The sequence below is a fragment of the Corapipo altera genome, unplaced genomic scaffold (assembly GCF_003945725.1).
Source record: "Corapipo altera isolate COAL_440 unplaced genomic scaffold, ASM394572v1 2b, whole genome shotgun sequence".
Lineage (NCBI taxonomy): Eukaryota > Metazoa > Chordata > Aves > Passeriformes > Pipridae > Corapipo > Corapipo altera.
Window position 1 is genome coordinate 8,154,918 of NW_020884874.1, and position 22,330 is coordinate 8,177,247.

The 22,330-nt window shown below is 35.5% G+C and overlaps 1 protein-coding gene across 1 annotated transcript in view; it reads right to left on the reverse strand.

The window, feature by feature from the left end:
• Window positions 1-218: 218 nt before the first annotated feature.
• SEC63 (SEC63 homolog, protein translocation regulator) overlaps window positions 219-22,330 on the reverse strand; it is a 59,695-nt gene continuing 37,583 nt past the window's right edge. Inside the window, exons 11-21 of the mRNA XM_027633757.1 lie at window positions 21,613-21,705; window positions 16,009-16,163; window positions 14,027-14,174; window positions 12,167-12,249; window positions 10,452-10,511; window positions 10,067-10,225; window positions 9,080-9,238; window positions 8,035-8,136; window positions 2,884-2,982; window positions 1,922-2,026; window positions 219-1,350 (exon numbers count right to left, since the gene is read on the reverse strand). Coding sequence (XP_027489558.1) covers window positions 1,207-1,350; window positions 1,922-2,026; window positions 2,884-2,982; window positions 8,035-8,136; window positions 9,080-9,238; window positions 10,067-10,225; window positions 10,452-10,511; window positions 12,167-12,249; window positions 14,027-14,174; window positions 16,009-16,163; window positions 21,613-21,705 — 1,307 coding nt within the window. The 3' untranslated portion in view covers window positions 219-1,206. The remainder of the gene's footprint in view (window positions 1,351-1,921; window positions 2,027-2,883; window positions 2,983-8,034; window positions 8,137-9,079; window positions 9,239-10,066; window positions 10,226-10,451; window positions 10,512-12,166; window positions 12,250-14,026; window positions 14,175-16,008; window positions 16,164-21,612; window positions 21,706-22,330) is intronic.

Below are 22,330 nucleotides of genomic sequence, written 5' to 3' on the forward strand. Positions count from 1 at the left end.
TGGGAGGAAGAAAAGGAAGAATCCATCCATGGCTTTTGTCAAGTCATACAATACACTAACAGCCCTGATTCTTTCCTCCCTGAAATTATTCTCTAATTAAACTTGATTTTTTTTTTAAACAGGAGTAGCGACAGAATCAAACAATCAGTCTTGTTTACAACCCTGCAGGAGACTGAGGTTAAAAAAAAAAAAAACAACTCAGACAAAGAGGCACACTATTACAAATGCAAACAGCCATCAAATTGTCCAGTTTATTCATGGGAATTCAAAATTGATACAAAACATGCCCTCTACGCATGTTGTATTTTACCCTTAGAACGTTTCTGACAGTGTCAGGTAGATTCAGAATATACTTCGGCTTTCAGCATGTACCTTTTATAAAGGTATTACACAAAAGCCACTTACTTACATAACATGTGGTCCCAAAATTGTTTTCAGACATTCTGTTTATCAAAAGACTCAGATCTTCTGCTGATCTGATGAAATACAGGCTTAAAAATGTTTTAAGCCATTAATAAGTATCCTACGGCAGAGTCAAGAAAGTTTATGATTTCCATTATAATCTTGGGCATAAAAAGGCAACAGTCCTAAAAAAAGCAGCCCTCCAGAATATATGGAACATGGCAATGGGTATGATGCCAATTTATAATGATCATGTTAAGTAAAACAGATTTTTAAAGCTATGAATGATGTGAGCAGTATCACAATAAAATAGCTAATGAATACCACAGAACCAATCAAGTTTGAAAGTTGAGCAGATGTTGTTTCAATCAGCAGAGATTTATAATGTCAAATATACCAAAAAATTTTCTAAAATAAATTCTTAATGCAGAAAAATTGTGAAAGTTTGCTCCTAGCTAGTAGTACCTTTTATTTAAATTGGACCCTAAACTGATCAGACAATACATAGCCCACACTTTTGGACATTTATAATAAAAAAGCTTTTATTTTCAATTGAAACAAATGCACCATCCTGCACTTTGAAGGCTATAATGAGCCATAAGCATATTCCAAGGTGTATCAATGGCAACAGATTTGTTTCACCTCCACTGAGAAGTTACATAATGCACTCTTAATTGGTAAAGAAAATTTAAACTCAGCCTTCTCAAAGCTTCTGTACTGTGTTTCTTGGTTATTTTACAAGTTCCACAGTCAGACCAAGAGTTTGCAGTATGTGCAGATATTGTAGTCAATCAATAGTACTGTTTAATCATCGTCTTCCTCCTCTTCCTCTTCCTCCTCAAAACTGTCTTCAAAGCCCTCACTGTCTTCCTGGTCCTCATCACCTTCTATTGCTGTATCCCATTGCGGATGATTTTCTGGCACTGGTTTTGCTTCATGAACTTCCAGCTGCAATTGGATAAGGAAAGATAAGAGGGGGAAGAAAAGGTTACAAACAATAAACAGCAATTCGGAAAAACAAACAAACCCGCCCACCCAGAAACAAATGACACACCACACAAAAAGGACAGTTAAAAAAAACCCCAAACAAACAACAAAACAAATCCCATTTCACCCCAAAAATCCAAAACAAAACCAAAAACTGCTTCAAGAAATATGGCATGCCAGATTTTTCTCATTAACTGTATGAATCTAGGACTAAGGGCAGAGAAATGGCATGGCAGACCTCAAGGTATAAAAAGCCAGAGCCAACGATACTGCAGAAATTTAATAAATGCTAGAAAAATGTGAATAAAATACATAGGCACTGGAAAGCATCACAAACTTTAGTCCTGTTTAATCCATCATAAAATTGCGACTACTGACATCAGGCAGAAACCACTTATAAGTCCCTCCTTCCCACTTGTTTTAAAATTAGGACAGGTTGAATTCTTAACTGATAACAGGACTTCTGGGGTTTTAATAACCATATGAAGTAGCTTTCAGTGTAATACAAATACATAACACAGTCAAACATCACCTTCAATGGTTTAATCTGGTCCAATCCCATATATGAATCCGATCTTAAATAAACTGTGTACTGATAGTTTCCAGGCTTGCCTGGTGCTGGGAACTTCAGTTCTACCTACAAAATAGAATTTAAGCCATAAGTTCTTACTGCTTTCAAAAGACATATTAAAATAAGTACCTGAGTACTACAGTGAACAATAAATACTACTACCAAATAATACCTTTTTAAGAAATGTTTTAATTTCTTAGTAGTGACATTTCTTTGAAAATCTCTATGTAATAAAATAGACACAGAAAAGAGTCACAATACCCAGGAACAATACCTTCCATGAAAGCTGAATAATCAGTCACATGTTTTCTGAGTTAGACCAAGTAATTACATTAAGTACACAATTTCACCCCCTTGTATGCTAAATCTCAAAAACCCAAACAGGTTAAAATATTTAGTCTGCTGAAAGCATTATCTTAACTCTACTGTTACTTGAAATTGAACATAACATAAAGTTTGGAAGAACAAATACATTAAGTCTTCATTTTTCAGAAAAGTATCAAGAACACAGCCAAAGGTTACAGTCCCAGAAAGGTTCACATGAGCCGAGGCTAATTAATTTGTCACAGTCTCTGCCTTAAAGAAAGAGGACACTTTATATTTCTAACAAATTTTAATAACTTAAAGAATAACATTGTATATGAATACTGGCTTTCATCAGCTTTTGATATCAGGGAAAAAAACCCCAAACATATTCTGCCAAGAAACCTGAAAGTCATCTTAAATTACTTTTTTTTTTTCTCCGTTATCAATTTTCATAGTTAAAAGACTCTTCCCCACTTTTATCAGGAGAGTAAAATTTGTTTTCCATCTTAATAGATAAGTATAAAAAAAATTTAAAATCTAGATGTATTTGCATACCATAGACACTTTACAATAGAGTTTTCTAATACTCCAAAAAGAAAATTCTCCCAGTACTTTACCTCTTCCTTATCTTTTAGTGTACAAACATGATATGGCATACATATTAGCATCTGCTCCTTCCGATCTGCAATATAGAGCCACCACCATTCTTGTTTTTCCTTTCAGAAGGGGAAAAAAAAAAGAAAAAAAAGAAAAAAAAAACATCAGGATTATTGAAGTCATAGAAAATTATGCCCCTGCACTTTATAACAGGTAATTAGGAATTTCTGGTCCTTGTAATACAGACAGAAAGGAGGCAGTTTGTGTTTTGTGGGTTTTTTAAACTCGTGGATATGCATGAATAAAATATATAGTATATACTGTACACTGAAGGCAAACGGATTATGACAAGTGACTGCTGGTCTCCAAAAACTTCATTCCATCTATTTAACTTAAACTACCATGTGGGACATGGAACCATGAATTGTGTTCACTGAGGGTTAATGAGCAACTTAATGCAATATACTACTACTTTACAGAAATCCTTCTACAGAAATCCAGCCTGGATAAAAATTTCAACGTATAAAGCAAGGAACACGTAAAGACAGATAAAGTACTCTTCCCAGTAGTCTTTTTCAGGCAAGTGTACTTTACCCACTGCTCCCCCACTCCAAAAAGTTGGAATCTGCTGAAAAATGAAATTTGAGTGTACTGAGATTTCACTTTGAGGAAATGAATCAATATCAGTCAATACTGATTTGTATTTGTAAAGGATGCCCAACAACTGCTGCCTATCACACACAGCTTTCAAAATAGCTACAAGACCCAAGGGTTTTGCCACTGCAGGCACCAAAGCAGAGTTCCTAAATTAAATTAAATGAGTGTGGTCCTTCATAAAAGACAGAAACACTGTAAAAAATAATTTTTTTTTTCTTCAATTGGAGTCAAATTTTTAAGACTGTCATGCAGTTCAGCAGCATAGACACAATGATTCTCAAATGGGAAAGACAGTTCTTTGGCATCAACTGTTCTTTATTTAAACCCTAGACCTTTTTGGTTAACCCTCTGGCACTCATTTTAAGCAAAATCCACCTTATTGTAGTAGAAGCCGAAACCTTGTTGTTGTAAAAAAGTTAGTTTAGTACCACAAAGCAAGTTTCCATTCCTTTATCTCCTTAAGCCTTTTTTTTAAATAAGTGAGAATAGTGGGGGCATGGGGGGGAAGACTTCTTCATAATGAAGTATTTTAGTAGACAGGTAATAGTCATAACAGCATAATCTTGCCCTTCAGGGGAAAAAGGGGAAAACACATACTCTTTTTACACAATTCAAATGTCCACCTGTGTTCCAAAACAATTTTTATCCACCCCGATGGTTTGTTAACTGATCACATCTATAATAGACTGAAGCCCTCAAAAGTGAATGTCAGAACAGTTACAAGTCAAAGCTCCAAACCAGGAGGGCAATTTTTACATATTTACACCAAAACCAATCAGGTAGTTGCTTCTGTGTCACATAAAAAGTGGTTGTTTTGTTTAATTTTTAATCTAACAGCATTAGGAGGACTGAATGAGAGGATACAGTGGACTTTAACACCACCACTGAGATTCTTCTAAATTCCATGGATGGGAAATAAATGCTGTTAATATGTAGAATTTGAAGAACTTTTGTGTCCATTGAAAGAGTCAAAAGTTCAGTAGTTTTAGATATTTTTAAAAATTTCAGAAAACACTGTCTGGTGATCTGAAATTTAAATAATGTATAAATTGAAAAATTACAAAAGATAAATTAACTCCTTTTCTCTTTTGAAGTGACTAATTGTTATGCTAGTAATAACTATCACAATCTCACTGAAATATTCAACTATTTACAACAGCAAGACACTCACATCAACAACCAAAACACCCTGAATTAGCACTGCTGAGTCCCAGAACACAGAAATGTAAAATTAACTCACTATGTTAAATGCCCATTTAACAGTGTATAAAAGCAGAGGCAACTGCATCACAGTAAAGCAACAACACTCCTTTTGGAGTTTTGGAACAGGCACTGTGACCACGACAAAAACCTATTCCTACACTATTTAAGACCACAATATTTAGCATTCTAAATTCTTACAATTATTCCAAGTGATTTTCTTTATGAAAAGCCACCCCATGTAATTAAAAAGCATAAGTTATTTTATCTGTAAGTTTCAACAGTAAATATATTGTCAATCTCCTTAACAGCTGTAGCAAAGAAGGTTCTTATACAGTTGGAGTGTTTATTTCCTAGTCAAGAGGCCTCTAGGAATAGAAAGATGAACAGTATAAATAGTACAGATGAAAAAGAGCCACAAGCTAGATCCCTTACAGAATGGCTACTCAGCATTTTGGGCCTGTAAAGACTCTCACCAGAGAAAAAAGCATCTGTAGTTGTATCAATACATTATTTTTTACATTAACAAAACACTGTGCTAACTGGCTATACATTGTGTAGGTTTTCATTACTCCCAGTGGCAAGGAATTTTTATTTTTTTTAAGAACAAAAGATCAAAACTGCCAAGTGGATTTTCACAAAAACTGGTAAAAAATAACAGCCAAGGAGGGGAAGAAATACCAGGGCAAATGACGTTCATTGATCTAATGATTAAGGAATCTATATAGTAAAACATTTGGAAGTAAAGCTACTGACCCTAAAGTGCCATCGCTTTTTTACAGAAAGGACAACTGTGTAGGAGTGCCATTTTCCTCTCTCTTATTGGGTGGAATTTAAAGTTTATGCCTGTGAGAATCTGGCAAACTAACAGGCAAGTGGGCAAAATGCCCTTTAACAGATGGGTGCAAGGTTTGGCATGCCAGGGAACCAGTATGTTCATGAAATTGGAACATCAAGGCCAGTTTCTACCTAAAAATGTCAAAACTACAATCTGTGCAGTTTCTGGATCCACGGATTCAGGAGCAAAAGATAATTATTTAGGAACCAGCATAGATTAAAGACACATCTCTGGCAGAGTAATCAACTGCCCAAAACTTGGATGAAACAGCCATAAGGCTGTCCCCTGAGAACAAGTATATCAGGCTCAGCTACACTCAAACATCTGCAAGTTCTGGAATACACCATTTTATCCTTAACTCTGCATCTCTGAACTGGCCATGACCACAATACGTGCAATACTCTAAATAACAGATGCAAAAAATCCCCCAGTGACTACGATAGATTTTGTTCTTCGGATGTTGGAGATCAACTCTATCTGAGCATGCTCCAACTGCAGCTACAGCACCACACACAGCTGCATTCAACTTTCGTGAAATCCGTAAAGAAAAGTTGAAAATTTACAGCTGCAGTACCATGAGAGAATACGCGTGTATCTTTCAATTTTTTTAGCAGTGAACTGTATTTAGGTTTTATCATAAAACCCATCTGTAGCTTGGGTAGACACAGCTGAAGCTTATGGAGCTTGGTACAGAGAAAGTATAAGCAAAATCTCAGAAAGAACCCTCAAGTGCAGCAAAAGAGAAGTACAAATAGCAACCCTAAGGCACTGGGCATAACACGTACTCATTCTCCGAACTTCAACTGATGACCAAAGCCAGCTGCCTTCGCAGCAAGGAGGTATTAAGACTGCAGCATATTTTACATGATCTAAGGCAGCCAGAAGAGCAAAATGCCAGCACACCTTTTTCTTTTATGCTGGTGTACTTCTGGAAGCTGTATTGAGAGATGGGAGCATACCTAACAGCGTCAGGAAAATACAGCATTAAGATCAGCCATTACAAAACTAGATGTCACAAGGCCAGACAGCTCTCAGCTAAGGCCTTCAGGAAAACAATGTATTTGATTTGTATATCCTCTCTAGGTCCTTAGGAACAGGTCTTGCTTCCCACAATTTGATTTCTAATGATTACACTAGGTAAAATCAGCAAGAACAGTATGATCACAAGCATGCAGACAATGGAGTATGTTTGCACACACAACAAGCTTTATGGGGTATACACATAAAGAGCTCTAGGGACTGAGAGGAGAGAGCAAATATACACAGTATCTTCCTTTTTTCTCATGTTTTACTCTTTTTCCCCATCTCAGTTGTCTTCTTTAAAACACAAGAGGAAGCATGAGCTTTGCATCCTACCTCTGTTATTGGAAATAGCCCAATGACAGAGAATAGATCCTAGATTAGTTCCCTAGTCAGACTGCAAGGGAACAAAGGAAACCTCTGAACCACTGGTCTGGAAAGAAAATGTAGCCAAATACTCCTTCCTCCTGGTTCCAGTCTGGTCATCCCCAACCAACTAACTCATTTGCTCAGGGCACAAACACCAGGCTTTGAAAAATCCCATCGTTTTCAAGGTTTCCTTGCTCTAAGGGGTTTTCAGACAACTACTGAGTGGTTCGCTGTTTGTGTAAGTAACAACTGATACATCACAACATCCTTTCAACACCAAAGACTGCTGTAGAGACACCTGCGTCACTGCTCTCAAATACATCCCTTTCTCCAATACCCATCCACATCTGAACTTCTATTTTTGAGCTCTACAGGAAAGACTGTTCCACAGTTGGCTTCCACCACTTCCAGACTACATTGTGGTAGAAAGACACACTTTTGCCAACCAACTCCATCTTCCACATCTGCACACTGTGCTGCCACCACGCTGTTGCACTGAGACTTGAAGTCAAGCAGTAAGCCAAAACAATCTGCTGATTCAAATAACTCCCAAACTCTCCAGTCATTACTGTTAAAACAGGAGGGGTCAGGACCTCCCCCAGTCACAGGTATTTGCAGTTAGATATATAGTTAAGGGTAGAATACTACTTGCTCTTTATTAGAGCTGTGCTTTCACATCCTATAGCAAAATGACCAAAAAAACCCCAAAAGGTAAAGAAAAGGACTATAAATTAAATCCCTATCAGATTAAAAGCTTTCAGACAATCTACATATATGTAGCAGATCAGTAGGAAAAAAGCCCACTTCAGCATTACTGCTATCAAAAAGGAACCTTAAATTTCATACAAGTTTGCAAGTCTCTTGAAACTGGATAGGAAGAATAATAAATAAAAAGTTTTTAGAAAAGTATCTGAAGGAGTTTAATAGGATTTTATAAGTTAAGACTTTATAAAATTAAATGAGATTTTTTTCAAGTATTAGACTTTTTTAAAAGCCCAGTATTTACAGCAAAAATACAAAAAGAACAATTAGTTTGTATTATTATTAATTCTCACGTTTTACAACTGTAATATTTTCTATTACTGACCTCGGGAAAAAAAAGACTGTAAACAGGATGTGTTATCTTTGACTTCGTTTCAAGAAGGGCTCGTTCCTTTCTCTGTATACTTTGCTGTAGTTCTTGCCACTCCTGTCAAAGATAAGGTTAAAGAATAACTGTGCACTAGCCACCTTCTGCATTAAAAAGACAGAAATTTTAGTCCATGAAAATGGTACATGTGACAAGTTCTTGTGCTACACTAAATATGATAAAGGGAAAAGCATGTAGAGATTGAGTTATACAGTACAATCAAAGGCAAAAAAACCCCAAGCAACAGTAAAACTAGAGATCATCTAAGTAATTATTTAAAAAAACAAACAAACAAAAAACCACACCCCAAAACGCAGATCTGTGGGGCTTGCACACATTCTTTGAAACTCAATTCTACAGCACTATCTGTAAACACTCACTACCTGAGCCATAAGAGTTCTGATTACAAGTTTGATGTTTCTTTTCCCACCAGAAGCTTATTCTCACTCTGTATGGGACTTTCAGCTGTCACACAAGTCTTCCACTGTAAGACCTGTGGTGCAGAAATCATCTAACACCACAATGTCTCATTCTCAATTACAATTACAGTTTCAAATTACTAACTTAACAGTGACTACAGTTTAGTAAGCACATGTACAAGTTTGTTCAACTACTCCATGCTTGGAATATGCACTATGCAGCATACAACAGCCACTGCCTGTCAAGAACACAGTTCAAGGGAGAGACTATCTCACAAAGTCTGTAGCAGCTAGTAATCAAATTAAGCTAAAAGAAACACTACAATCTTTTCCTGAAGTTCAGCCATTTTTCTCATGTCATTTTTAAGTTTTCTGACTATGCTGCAAAGACTCTTCACTACTCTCTCTGAAACAAACTTGTAGTGACAAAGCTCTTACACCAGAATGAGATCTGAAAACCTCTGGAGAACTGGTATTACTCCTTCATCCTAGTGTTCCCTGGCCTGAGGGGACAGTAAAGAATTAAATGCATCTTCTGTCAACCCCAGAGGCAATATTACCCTTCAAGATAAAGTAAAGCTTACAGCTTCATCATCTTTGTTTTGCTTCTCGTCTTGTTCTCTATCAGAGTCTCTGTCACTTCCATCTTCTTTTTCACTTTGAGAGTCCCTGTTTGTTTCTTCTTCTTCAGAATCACTTCCTTTATCAGAGACCTCCTCCTCTTCTTCCTTCACAACAACTTCCTAATGGGAAAGAAAAAAAAAGACAATGCCTCTAACTTAGTTTGTCTGCATTACTGTAGTACACAGCATTCACAGCACCTGTCCTAGGGCCACAGGATCTACACTCTTCTTGTATCACAGAGTTTGTCTACAACGAAGGTTAATCCTTCTCACATCATGTGCCAAGAGGAGGAAGGAAGCAATTTTCCTTCTCCTTATGGCACCCACAACAGGAATAGGAGAAAACAGTATTTGATTCCTGGATTGTTTGCCCCATCCCTGGAAGTGTTCAAGGCCAGTTTGGAAAACTGGTCTAGTGGGTTGCATGCCTGCCCATGTCAGAGGGGTTGGAACTAGATGATCTTCAAGGTCCCGTCCAACCCAAACTGTTCTAAGACTCTGGGACTGCATTTCAAGAAATCTTAAAAAAAAAATCACATAGAACTTAAGAAAGTACCTACAACACAGCCCACGAGGTGGAGAAAACACCATAGGTACTAAATTATCAGAAGAAAGTTTCATTGCAGTTTTTTCCTTTAAGGGAAAAGCAGAAGCTACAGAACAATTCACCTCCCAGAAGGCAGCATAACAAGAACTAATAACAAGAAGGGACTACGAAGCCAGATTTCTGAAATAGTTGAGCACAACTTTCAGCAGGCCACTGAAAGCATGGTGGTTCCCTAATTACTTTATTAGTTATTTTTAAATGTAAAGAAAACAAATGCTATTTTAGAAGATACACTTCACAAAAGCACAAACCGAAATGTAAGAGACAGATATAAAACCTTCCTCAGATTAGCAGTGATAAACTTAATAAAATTATAAAATATCATTGAATCTATGAGCTACCCCATTAGCTTGTTTTTGCTTCTGCTGTTTCGGTGGTTGCAACGAAGGTGGCACAGGTTTCTTTTTCAATGGCTTCTTTTTCTTTGATTTCGAAGCTTTCTTGGTGCCTTTATTCTTTTGCTGCCATCCTTTGCTCTTAACTTTGTTGACGTCTCCTTGCTGTAGGAAAGCAGTATTTAAAATATTTATTCTGTTCATAAGATTTCTGGCATTCAACTGTAGTTTAAGCAATTTAAGCAGAGAAACAAAATTAAAAGGCACAGCTCAAGATACACTTCAGGAGGCATTTCTGAAGAAAAATGCTTGAGAAGTACACAATTAGCAACTCAAGATCTGAAAGAAAGTTCTCTTTAATTAGCAAGAGAAACATTCACTCTTCACTTACCCCTTCTTCTGTTGGTTGCTCTTCCGCTGCACATATAGACTGTTCCTTTTCAAACACTTCCTGGTTAGAGAAAGATGTGAAAACTAATAATGCCTCTCTGTACCAAAAGAGCAAATTATTATTTCGTATTTGAACTTGAACTAAATCAGCTTAATCAGGTCTGAATCTTTTACTCATTATGGCAAATTCTTTTATCAGTGACAGACACAACGGGGGACTAACAGATCAAAATGAAACACTATTTCAAACATTTGGTCTCAGATTTTTCCATCACTAGTATTATAAAGAAACTCAGTAGCAACATGTCACCTTGTTCAAAAGAATCTACTTGTTTTATAAAGCACAGAAATACTATATCACAAAAGCAAGCAGTAGTAAAATGCTAATTCTGCTCCAGTTGTCAGAGCATTAAAAACTTCAACAGCTGCTCTGTTACTGAGGGACACAAAACAACAAATCAAACTAGAAATATGAAACATTAAGACACAACACAATGTTAGTATTCTGTAGACTAGGACATCTCTATGAAAATGGATCTTTTTTCCTTGCATTTCTCTCTTCAAAACATACTATATGCCATCAAAAAAACCCCACCAAAAACAAAACAGTCATAAGGAGCTGTCTTATATAAAGATGGCAATAGGAGATACCACTGCAAAAAAAAAAGCATTGTACAAAAGGCTAACTCTAGTTTTGCAGTTGTATTTCAATGCCAGACTGCCTAGTGGAAGTCACATAGGAAACATCTTAAATTAGTTTTCTATATGCTGTTGGACATCTTCATTTTTAAGTATTCTCATTATTTTTGGGTTCTTTCATTTTTTCATTCCAGCATAGTGATACAGTGCTTTTACATTTTACCTACTGTACCCTCATCTACCACAGCATGAGCACACAGTACTTTTACAGAGAGACTGTCAGCTGAACTGGCTTCAATGGCAAGTCTGATCTTCAACTGTAATACTCATGGACTGTGTGCCTTACCTTAGAGGTATAACTCAGACTTTCTGTTTACTTAGACAATTATGTGATTAGTACAGATGCAAAAAATCGGCACTGTAGTCTTTGTTATGTCAGAGTTTGTTTAGCTTCTGTGCATTAAGGTTTTTTTGTTCAAAGAAAGTACTGCATTTTAAGCTCAAAAATAAGCACAAGTCAGAAGCTTAACTACTAGGGCGTAGTATTATTTTGATTATGCCACACTGTTACCTATTCAGCAGTCCATTTTCTTCAGGCGGCACTGGTATACTTCCTCTATATTAAGTTATGTATATTCTGCATTCTGCTGGACTGAATTTCTTTCATAAAAGTGTCTAAAACACCCAGGAGATTTGAAACATTATGAGCTCACATAAAGTGAAATCAAATCCTGTCCTAAGGACTTGAGTGAATACTTTATTTTAGTTCAAGAACCGAGTCTCTGAATGTCTCTTTTCCTGTTATTTACAAACCTCAGAGCAGTATCACTTGCCATATTCTTTTACCATTCCCTAGACAACAGCAACGGGTCAGACTGAATTCTGGTTTTATTCCAGGAAAACTTTCTCACTCAGAAACAAAAACATAAGGAAGGATTAAGAGCACAAGTTCTCAATTTCAAATCTTAACTTTACAGTTACATTTATAAAACATTATGCTAGTTTGAAAAGTATAAATGCCTGTTTATAGTATATATCTGCAGTTATCCTGAAAGAACAAATATTCTTAATACTTACTGCCATGGTCTGTCTTGTTAGTGTGACCAGAACAGTGACAAGAGAACCTACTGTAATATTGTTGCTGTCTTCATCATCCAAAACTAGTGTAAAAAGAAAAGCAACACATCTATTAGACTTCTTTAAACCCTTTTTCTCCATTAAACATTGTTTCTGCTACTTCAAAATATAAGTATACAAATTCCAGAATTTTTAACAAAAGAAAATTTCAAAATATTATTTAATAAGTCTCTTACAACCTCAAATATACTGTTAGGAGGAGGGTTGGTAATTCAGCAAACTATAAAACTGCAACACTGAGTTTGAAATTTTAATTGCATGAAAGTTAGAAAATTCAAAGTTATAGCTGCTGTGGGAACCATAACCCTGTAATGCTGTGCATTATATATTAAAGCATAAAACTTCAGAAACATGAAATACTGCACATGACCAAAGGGACCCTGTTATATTTGTTCTGGGAATCATAATTTTCATTTTCCTGACTTTCATAAGATTAACAACTCAATTTCAATGCCACATTAACAATCATGCATTTAATTCTTTTTTTAAGGAGAAGGCAAAGGAAAATAAAAGAACAGCAATGATTAGTTTAAGTAAAACATCAGACATAAACCCCGCAGGACAGACATTGAGGAGTTTATATTTCTGACCTATAAACTGGAGGATCTCAGGTTGGAAAGGAATAGTTATATCCCAGGGTAGACATTTTACTTATGCCCTCTCAACTTCTCCCTGAGAAAGCAGTTTTAATACTCACTAGTCTTCCATATTTATTTTATATAATGACAATACTGAGCTAAAGAGAAATGCATATGCATTGTTTAATCCTTCATACCACACCTGAGTGCAGCTGTGTGACAAACGAAGACTAGGGGCAGAAAAGGAGAGTTTGCCAAAATATGCGAAGGTACTCCAAGACTGAATTTTAAGCAGATTAACAGGACTGTATACAATCCTGTGCTACAATAAGATAAAGTCTTTTGTTTCTTTGTTTTTAAAAACACCTACAAACAACATTTAGAAACACCAAGACTGGGAGACATTTGCTTCCTTAACAGGTATTTCCATTAACACTTGCTTCTCACAGAGGACTATGCATAAGCCAAAATACAAATCAGGCTAACCAAACAAAGCACATCACATTTTGAATTTGATCAATGCTATCACAGTAACAACATAAACTAGAAACAAGAATTAGAACAACCTTTCAAATACCACACATTTACTAGCACTGATCTCCTACAAAGGAAAGGAGAATGCAGAATCAATTCACTTCCCACTGCAACGCTGCCTAACAGGAACTGCATAATATATTTAATCTTCAGAGGGGGAGAGCATTATACATTCATGGAAACAGTGCACACAAAAGGTAGCTAAGCATAGCACAGACAAATTCTGCCAGATATAAAAACTATACAACGATTATCACAAAGGACCCCATGAATATTTAGTCATTAGGGTCTCCAACTCAAAATCTCACAAACGTCTCCTCATGCTGGAGTAAACTGAGCAGAAATTCTGGAACAAGCACAACTTTTAAAGAGCTAGCTAATAAAAGTGATATTTCAACCAGAATTCCACATTGCTCATGAAATACTAAAACAACAGACAAAATATCTGATAAGCTCCTTTAGGAGAAACTACGGCTAGTTGGGGAATCCGTGAAATGTTTCAATGTACTTTACCTCCTCAGACTAAAAATTTCATGTACAAGAACCTGCCTCTCAAAAAAGTATGTAATTTCCAGGCCACATAAATAACAGTGAGTTGTGTTTCAGCATCCTCTAAAAGCCTACTGCCAACAGACTATCAAAATGTCAGAAGAGTGACATATACAGAACAAAAGCACCTCCCACTCACCCTGTGGTTTTATATCCATAGTGACATATGGAAAGCTGCCAAGGACAGCCATAACTTCTTCATATTTCTTATCTTCTAGGAAGTGCAGTAAATTGCGACGGTCTGAGCCTTTCAAACTCACCAGATCCTGAATACTTTTGATTTTATACTGAAATGAAAAAAAAAAAAAGGAAAGGATGTCATGTGGTAGCATAGAACACAGTCCACAAATAAACTCTTGATAATACACCACTCATGTCCCCACGTTACTAATACATACACACCACTTGATTTGTTCTTATAAAACACCCCACACCTTAGGAAACCAGCAAGCATATGTTTTGAGAAACAATAAACCAAAGAAGTTGCATTCAAACCTACTAAATAGCACCACTTTGAACATTGATGTGTTCCTTAGTATGTGTCACCCCTTAGAAATGGTACTTTTTAGTTTCTTATAAAACTATTATTTCAGCCAGGTTTTTTAAAAATTGAGTCAAGAAATCTTACTAATAGGGTTTTTTTATTTAGATAGAGTACTTCAGTGCTTTGAGATTTGTATTAGCAGGAACAGCTGAATAAAAGTTACTTTTTTTTTTTTTTTACTGAACTGGAAACGAATCTAAACCCAATCCTTTTAAAATTTGCAGAGCAGGGCTAAAGGGATAAAATAAACATAGATTTGAACACTTGGTTACCTCACCACTATAAACGTACATACTTTATTAAAAACATTTTCAGGCATCCAGGTAGACTGATCATACCTCCAATCTAGGGCACTGTATTTTTGAAGAGCTCAGTGCATGGGAACATCTACAAAAAAGTCTAATAAATTGGTCTCTTCCCTCTTTCAGGGCAAGGACAGATGGAATTATAACACAGTTAAATTCTTGTGGTTTGTACTTAGTTACACTGCACATGTCAAAAAATACATCTAAAATTGCATATTTTTTACAATCCCTGTAGTTCAGGGCTGCATTTAAAAAGAGTTTAATGATACCTATAAGAGAATGGTTCTTTTACTTAACCCAAAGGATAACACTACTTGAATATTTAGTGAACAAGAGGGACTAAAAAAAAAAAAAAAAAAAAAAAGGCAGTACCTAAGAATTCTTAGTCTTCACAGTAACACAGAAGCATTTAAACACCCTCTAAGGCTGTAGTTAAAGCTAAACAAAACTTCCATCAGATAAAAAGGATATTTTCAAGATCTATCCAAATTAACCACTGTAATAAAACTACCAGAAAAGTCAACAGTTTCTAGTAGAAGACAACTGCTTGTTTCTAACCAGGCATTTGTAGAAGATTTACTGGCGTCAAGCCAACAAGCAGGTTTCAATACAGGACAGGCAGCAAAACAAAGTGAAGAAACACATGCAAGTATTCAAACAAGACTATTCTTTTTCATCCTTAAATTCTACAAATACCAACACTTTCCCCACTACAACTGCATAGCAATAGCTTTATAAGACACCCTCTGTCTAATGTAATGGATCACAAAACCTGAAATACTTCCCACAGTAATTGATTTTTTTTTTTCCTTTTATGAACACCTCTGTGTAAGCTTCTGAATCTATTTTCTATCAAAATAGATTATGAATTATATCAGGCCAAACAAGCTTCCCCTGTTCATCCCCAGCCACCCTGAAAAAAAAACTCCCAGTAGGACATTCCAGACACATTCTGGAAAAATACTAAATAGGAGACAGTACATTGTACTACTAAAGAAATTCAATTTCTTCTGTTTATGAGGTCAACATAGACTGATCTTTTACACTTATTTACATTTACCAGATCTCTTAATTTCCACCTCCTAACTGAGATGGACTTCAAAGAAATAAAAAGTAGACAGATCTAGGAAGTATTGTATTGAATTGCTGCAAAATAAATCTATTTTTATTCTCTTAGCTAATTCATGACCTTGCTTCCTTACAGGAAAGTAGGTACAAGAAGGAGCAGAAAGCACTTTAAGAAGTTAACAAGTATCATTTGTAGTTTTATACCTTTTTATGATTGGAAACTCGCCTAAGATTGTCCTCTTCAATGTGAGGCAGCTGTAAAAGGGGAGACTTGAACTGTTGAAGCCCCTGGACTGTCATCTGGGAAAGCTTCATGCAATTTTCCAAAGATCCCAAAGATGGAGCACGGAACTCCCTTTCTTGGGGAGAATGAAACGAACAACATAATTTTAAACTTTTTTTTCTTCTTATACTTTTACAATGTATACTTGTATTATAAGCCACAGAAAACCTTGTTTTCAGTCCACCAAGCAAAAGAGACATCTTAAAATGTTCAGCATAATTAACCAGGCAGCCCTTTTACTCTCACTGCAATCACACAGCTCAGCAGACATTTTCTTCCCTCTACTTAAGTGTCACAACTGAACACTAAGAAAGGGAAAGACTTCCATCTCACATTGTCTCAGGGAACAACAGCACACACTATCTATGAAATTATTACAGATAAAACCTCCACCAATTAAGCAAAAAAACTACAGCATCAAAACAAACGTGGCTTATATTTGTTTATTTTACGTATGTGTGTCTGTATAATGTGTTTAGCTCTATTTTGTAAGCATATAATTATAGTTTATCATTAAACATTAATCTTTTACTACATAATACATTATTTATACGATTTTCATCTTGAGAGATGAACATACAGGTAACATTAAAGAAAAAACTTTATGTATGAGTGAAGCTAAGCAGAGCATATTATATTATGTTACAAGGCAGCAAGAATAGCTAGAAAAATATCAAACGCATGACTTTTAGGTTTATTTACAAAGGTTAAAAAGAGTGTTTGAGCAAAGACTTATTTGACTTTCCCTTTAGAAATTACATATAATTCTCTTAATATTTTAAAGTACAAAAAGGCCTACATTGCACATAATTTAAATTATAAGATAAACGAGGAGAAAGCCCCAGCCAAAACAGAGCAAAAGGAAGTAAAAAAAAACCAAACCAACCAAAACGACATGTAGTAATTTAATACTCTTCATCACATCTCCAAAGAAATGAAAAAGCAAAGCAGACACATACTGCTATATAACTTTGTTTGACAACCATCTATTCATGAATAAAATCTCTCATAAACCCTGTTTAAAGAAATCATTTCAGAGTTCCCCTGCAGCTCAAGAGCTGCTGCAAGTCCAGAATTGGCCATGTTTGGGTCATTCTACATATCCTTTACCATGAAACAGAAAAAGAAGTTAGATCCTCTTCAGAGAACCAAGTGGAATTTAAGCTACGTAAATCTTTTTCTGACCTTACATGTGGCATATGAAAGAACTGAAGGCCATTTTAAACAAGTATTACAGAAGGCACCTGTAATTTATGATGCCTGTCATTTCATTTAATAATTGGCATATGTTTTCTCCTATACTTTAAAACCTTTTCTGAGAAACAATTAACCTTTGATTACCTTGACTGTTACAGGTATATTCTGCATACAAATATATAAATATAAGCATAAATACAAACGTCTGTGTGTACATACAGAAATATACTCATTTATGTATACAAATACATATATTTGGTATGGACATATTTGGTTGTTATATTTGGGACACTACCACAGGGGCACAGAGATATCTTTCAATAGATGAATTAGACCAATGGTCAGAAGGAGTATGCCCACTCTGCTAGGGCTGTGTGATCAAGCTCAGCACACTATGAAGGCAACTAGAGTTGCAAATAAAAGTGGATTTACTGACACCTGGGTGAGAAGGTAGACAGGCTATTTATTACCTGCACCTGACCAAAAGGGTACCAAAGCTACAACTTCTAAACGTTTAAGTGCCAATGGCCATGTATTTTGATAAAAAGCAAGTTTAAATTAATTTTAAAACATTTAAAAGAGGAAATACAAAAGGTACTAAATCTGACAAAAAATAAACAACCAAATTTGGTGTCTTCAGTATGTTTTCTTCTTCCTTTACACCACTTACTATCTTGCTGCAAATTTTTAAGTAGCTATGGGGGTATGTTAAATGCACATGAAAGATCACTCTGTTCCCTCTGCACCTGCCCCTCTCCCTTTCAAATCTCCTATTTCTTCACTAATTACACCAAGATATAAATACAGTCAGCTATCAAATGAAATTACATGGTAGGATTTTTTTGTAAATCTAGTATGTTAATAAATACTGTGAAGATTATATGCAATGCAAACAGACACAGGAATGGAACTACCTGGCTAGATATATTGGTAACTGAGAAAGATGTAACTTCCACCTTCAGGAAAAAAAAAAAAAGTAGTAATAGAAAGACTAACCTTCCAACTAAATAACACCACATTTACTTTCCTTCTTACCTATCTTTCTCCTTCCCTGTAAATTTTTTGGCTGCTGCTAAGGAAAGTCCCAGGATTTTTTAAATTAAAAAAAACACACTGCAAAACAACCCAATAAAAGAATCCTAAATACTGTCTGACAAACTGGCTTTTGCAGAAAACTTACCTACAGCTTTGAGACCACAGAGCACTAGTCAGAGCAGAAAATATTCTCTTTCTTAAAGGATTGACCCCTCATCCAAATGACAGTAGAAAAATATTTCAACAAAGTTGGAAAACATTATTTTGGTTTCATGAAAAGAACACAGGTCTTTTTATTTCCTGAGAGTAGACCTGAGAAGAGTGTAGCCTTTAGCATCCCCCAGATGCCCCTGCCATAAAATTAATGCCTTTGCTGTACACATTTTGACATCTCCTGATTGTCAATGTGCACAATAAAGGATGACCTTTAATCTAACGCTATAAAATCACCCAAAGATATAGAATCAGAGAATGGTTTGGGTTGATCCTGAAGATGATCTGATTTCAACCCCCTCCCCATTCCACTAAACCAGGTTGCTCAAGGCCCCACCCGGCCTGGCCTTGAACACTTAAACCCAACATATGACATCGAAGTAGTCAAACACAAATTTAAATGCAAATTATGGTTGCTTGTGAAGGAATGGTATACACCTGGGTTAAACCACAACCTCTACATTACACTGCAGCTTCCAACTTGAATTAAGGAATGTGCCTTGATTGGACAGCTGAACTGATGCCTAACTTCTCTGCAGACAGTTACTAGAGCACATTCCATGTTTTTGGCAGTAAAATCCCTCACTTGACAAGGCAGCTATCTACTTATCATACTTAAAGATGATCTCAAAAAACCATGAAAATAATTCAGACCTGCTGATTATCAGCCATCAGTTAACTGCCACAGAACAGTGGTTGCAAGCAATGGATGCCACAAAGCAAAGTGCCAAGATGGTGAAAAGTCACCCCAAGTGCTTTCCTTCAGAAGACTGGATTACAAAGTATTCATAAATGGGTGCAGATATTTTTAAGCTTATAATAATAACAAAAACAATTCAGGGTATTTGAAAGACACAAATGCAGCACAAAATGAGACTCCTTATCCCACCAGCAACTTAGGTTTCATAAAGTAAGATCTGTCCCCAAAATTTTTCTTTAGATAGTATTAACACATGCCATCATCATTGTATTTTCACAGATCAGGTCTGCTGAAAAACTACGGCTAGTTATAAAATCTGATAATTTTATGTACCATGTCAAGGTGATTTAAGTGAAAATTAAAACTAACCCCAAAAACATCTGCAGTTAAGCTTTAAGCTACTTAAAATTATGCTGGCATATACACAAACTTAAACAAAATAGTCTCTCAAAAATTTCAAAATCTAACTTCAATTTTACTCCTATCATAAAAAATAACCAAAACAACAACAACAACAAAAGAAACAACCCCAAATCCATCCCAACAAAAAAAAACTAAACAAAACCAAACAAAACCAAACATTTACAATTTCCAATTGTTTCCCAACAACAGTCAGCAGGACAGCAAAGTTCTCTCTACATGTAAAGTCATCAAAAATAGGGTCAATGTGTTACATTTGCTAAGTGATAAATAGTAAAAGAAGTGATTTTGCTTTAGATCAAAGACCAAATTTCTGAATACTGTCTCTTTCAAACTTTGGAAATAATGTTGAGAAAAGCTGTAAAGAAATACCAAACAAGTCCTCCACTATACCTATGATACATTCCTACTTTTTTTTCCAAATCTACTGTACACAATGACAGCTATAAATTCTCTTCCACTTTCACAGACTCACTGAGGCTGGAAGAGATCAGGATGATCTCTAGAAATTGTTAGTAGTAGAGGTTGTTCAGATTTCATTTATAAATAACCATCACTTCCATTTCACATGCAAATGGAAAATTAGTTTACACTACTGTCTTCCAAAAAACTGTTTCTTTTTTTTAATTTACTCTAAAATCTAAATTTTCTGGAACTTCAAAGCAATTTATTAAAAACACTGCATCTATAAATGATGATTTTACTCTCATATTAAAAAGCTATCTCCATGTACGTTCAGAACTAGAGGAGAAGAACACACCTACTTGGAGGTCATTTAAATTGCAAGGTATATCATGTATTCTTTACTATGCTCAGCATCTTATTTCAGCTTTTAGAAGAAGAACTACAGGTATTTTTAATTTTTCAAGACTTCCAGTTCAGTTGCATAAAATAAGCTTTTGGCTGTATTATTTTGGTTTCATTTTGCACAAAAGAAAACAAGCATTTACAAATACATACATAGTTCATCTTAAAAGACATCTTTCAGAGCTTTGAAGTATTTTACAGTATCAAATGTTCAAGTATTTTTTATAAAGTACTATACAGACCAAAAAAGGTACACCCACATTTGACACAACGTCCTTATCTGCTCATGTCCCCTCTCACACTTTATTTTGTTACGAAGCCCAACTTCCAGCACCACTTGCAATGGTGCTAGGAAATATCTTTCCCAAAACTGTTCTTGTTAGGAGGCTATCAACGCTCATTAAAGGAGTTTTAGTCTAGTAAAGTTAAACCAATATGTATTGTTTGACAGCAAACAAAATGGTCAGTGGTTTGGGGTAAAAAAAAAAGCCTTGCCTATCTTTGTTGCAATAAGGAATGATATCCAAGTCTTTGCTTCTTTACATTGCAAGCAACTACCTTCAGAGCAATTGATTTTTTACAGTGAAAAGAAAAAAGCTTAAATATTACATTTCGATTAAATTGTAATGTCTATGGCAATTACAGCTAATCACCTGCCCTACAAGTTCAGAGTAAAACTACATAGCAGGCTAAATGGTATAGAATCCTGAAATGGAGAAATACGAGCAACAAACAACGAACTAATCGCAAAGAAATGATCTAAAAAAGAAGTGGCACTCGCAAGAGGAGGGAAAAACTGTAAAAGTGCAAATGGAAAGACGGATGAACACAAGGTCTTATACTAAGTGCTTTGCTACTGAAAATGCACCAGATCTTTAAGAAAAGGTTTTCAATTGCATTTAAGGAGAAACTTTATTGAATGAATTACATGCAGAACACACATACTCAGGATTTCAGAGTAAAGCCTGGCAGCGGCAGCAGCATTTCAATCCTCAAAATAGAGAACCCTCTCATTACAATAAAAAGAGCAAAAGTGCATTTATGTATTTCTAAATATCACAGGTTAAGTTTCCCACAAGAACCAAAGACTTTACGAAGTATTGCAATGAAGAAACATATTTACTGGTTTTAATTATACAGTTTCTTTTCTTACCTTCCCGGCTTCGAGCCATTATTATTAGTTGGCAGATCACATTAATCATTTCTTGAAGTAGTGCAGGACTCTTTTTAAGGATAAACTGTTGATCTGCAAGATAAAACTGGCTGCAATTGTGCTGTACTACTTTACAGGGAAAAAAAATTAGACAGTTTACATGAACTAGACATTTAACGGTGTGGTCTTCACTCCTACTCATTCTTGTATTACTGAAAATACCACTTTATGCTCACTGACACATCCATCTGCAGCATTTCTCCACAAAACAGGAATAAGCAAGTGCTAAGAGAAAACAAATATTGTATACCAGCTTCCACACCAAATGAAGAAATACTTAATAGATCCATCTAAGAAAAGCAACAGGATGGCATTGTCATACTAAAATAGCAAGAATTCTCTAAGTAATCACGAGTTAAAAAAAAGATTTTTAAATTTTAAGTGAAACACCCGTTTGGGGAAAAACATTATTTGTGAAGGAGCAACTGCTTTTGAATACAGTTCTGTGAAGCTGTAAGTACAAACAGTAACTGAGTTGGCAAGGAAGATGAGACATTTTTCATGACTATGTAAGACTGATTATTTTTCTTTTGAAAGAAACTGAAAAATTTGAACTAAAGCATCTTCCCTGTTTTGCTCGGGGGTTTTTTGTTTGTAGAACATCTCTCAGCCTAAAACAATGACTTTCATGGTTTAAACTTAAGAACTGCATTTAGGA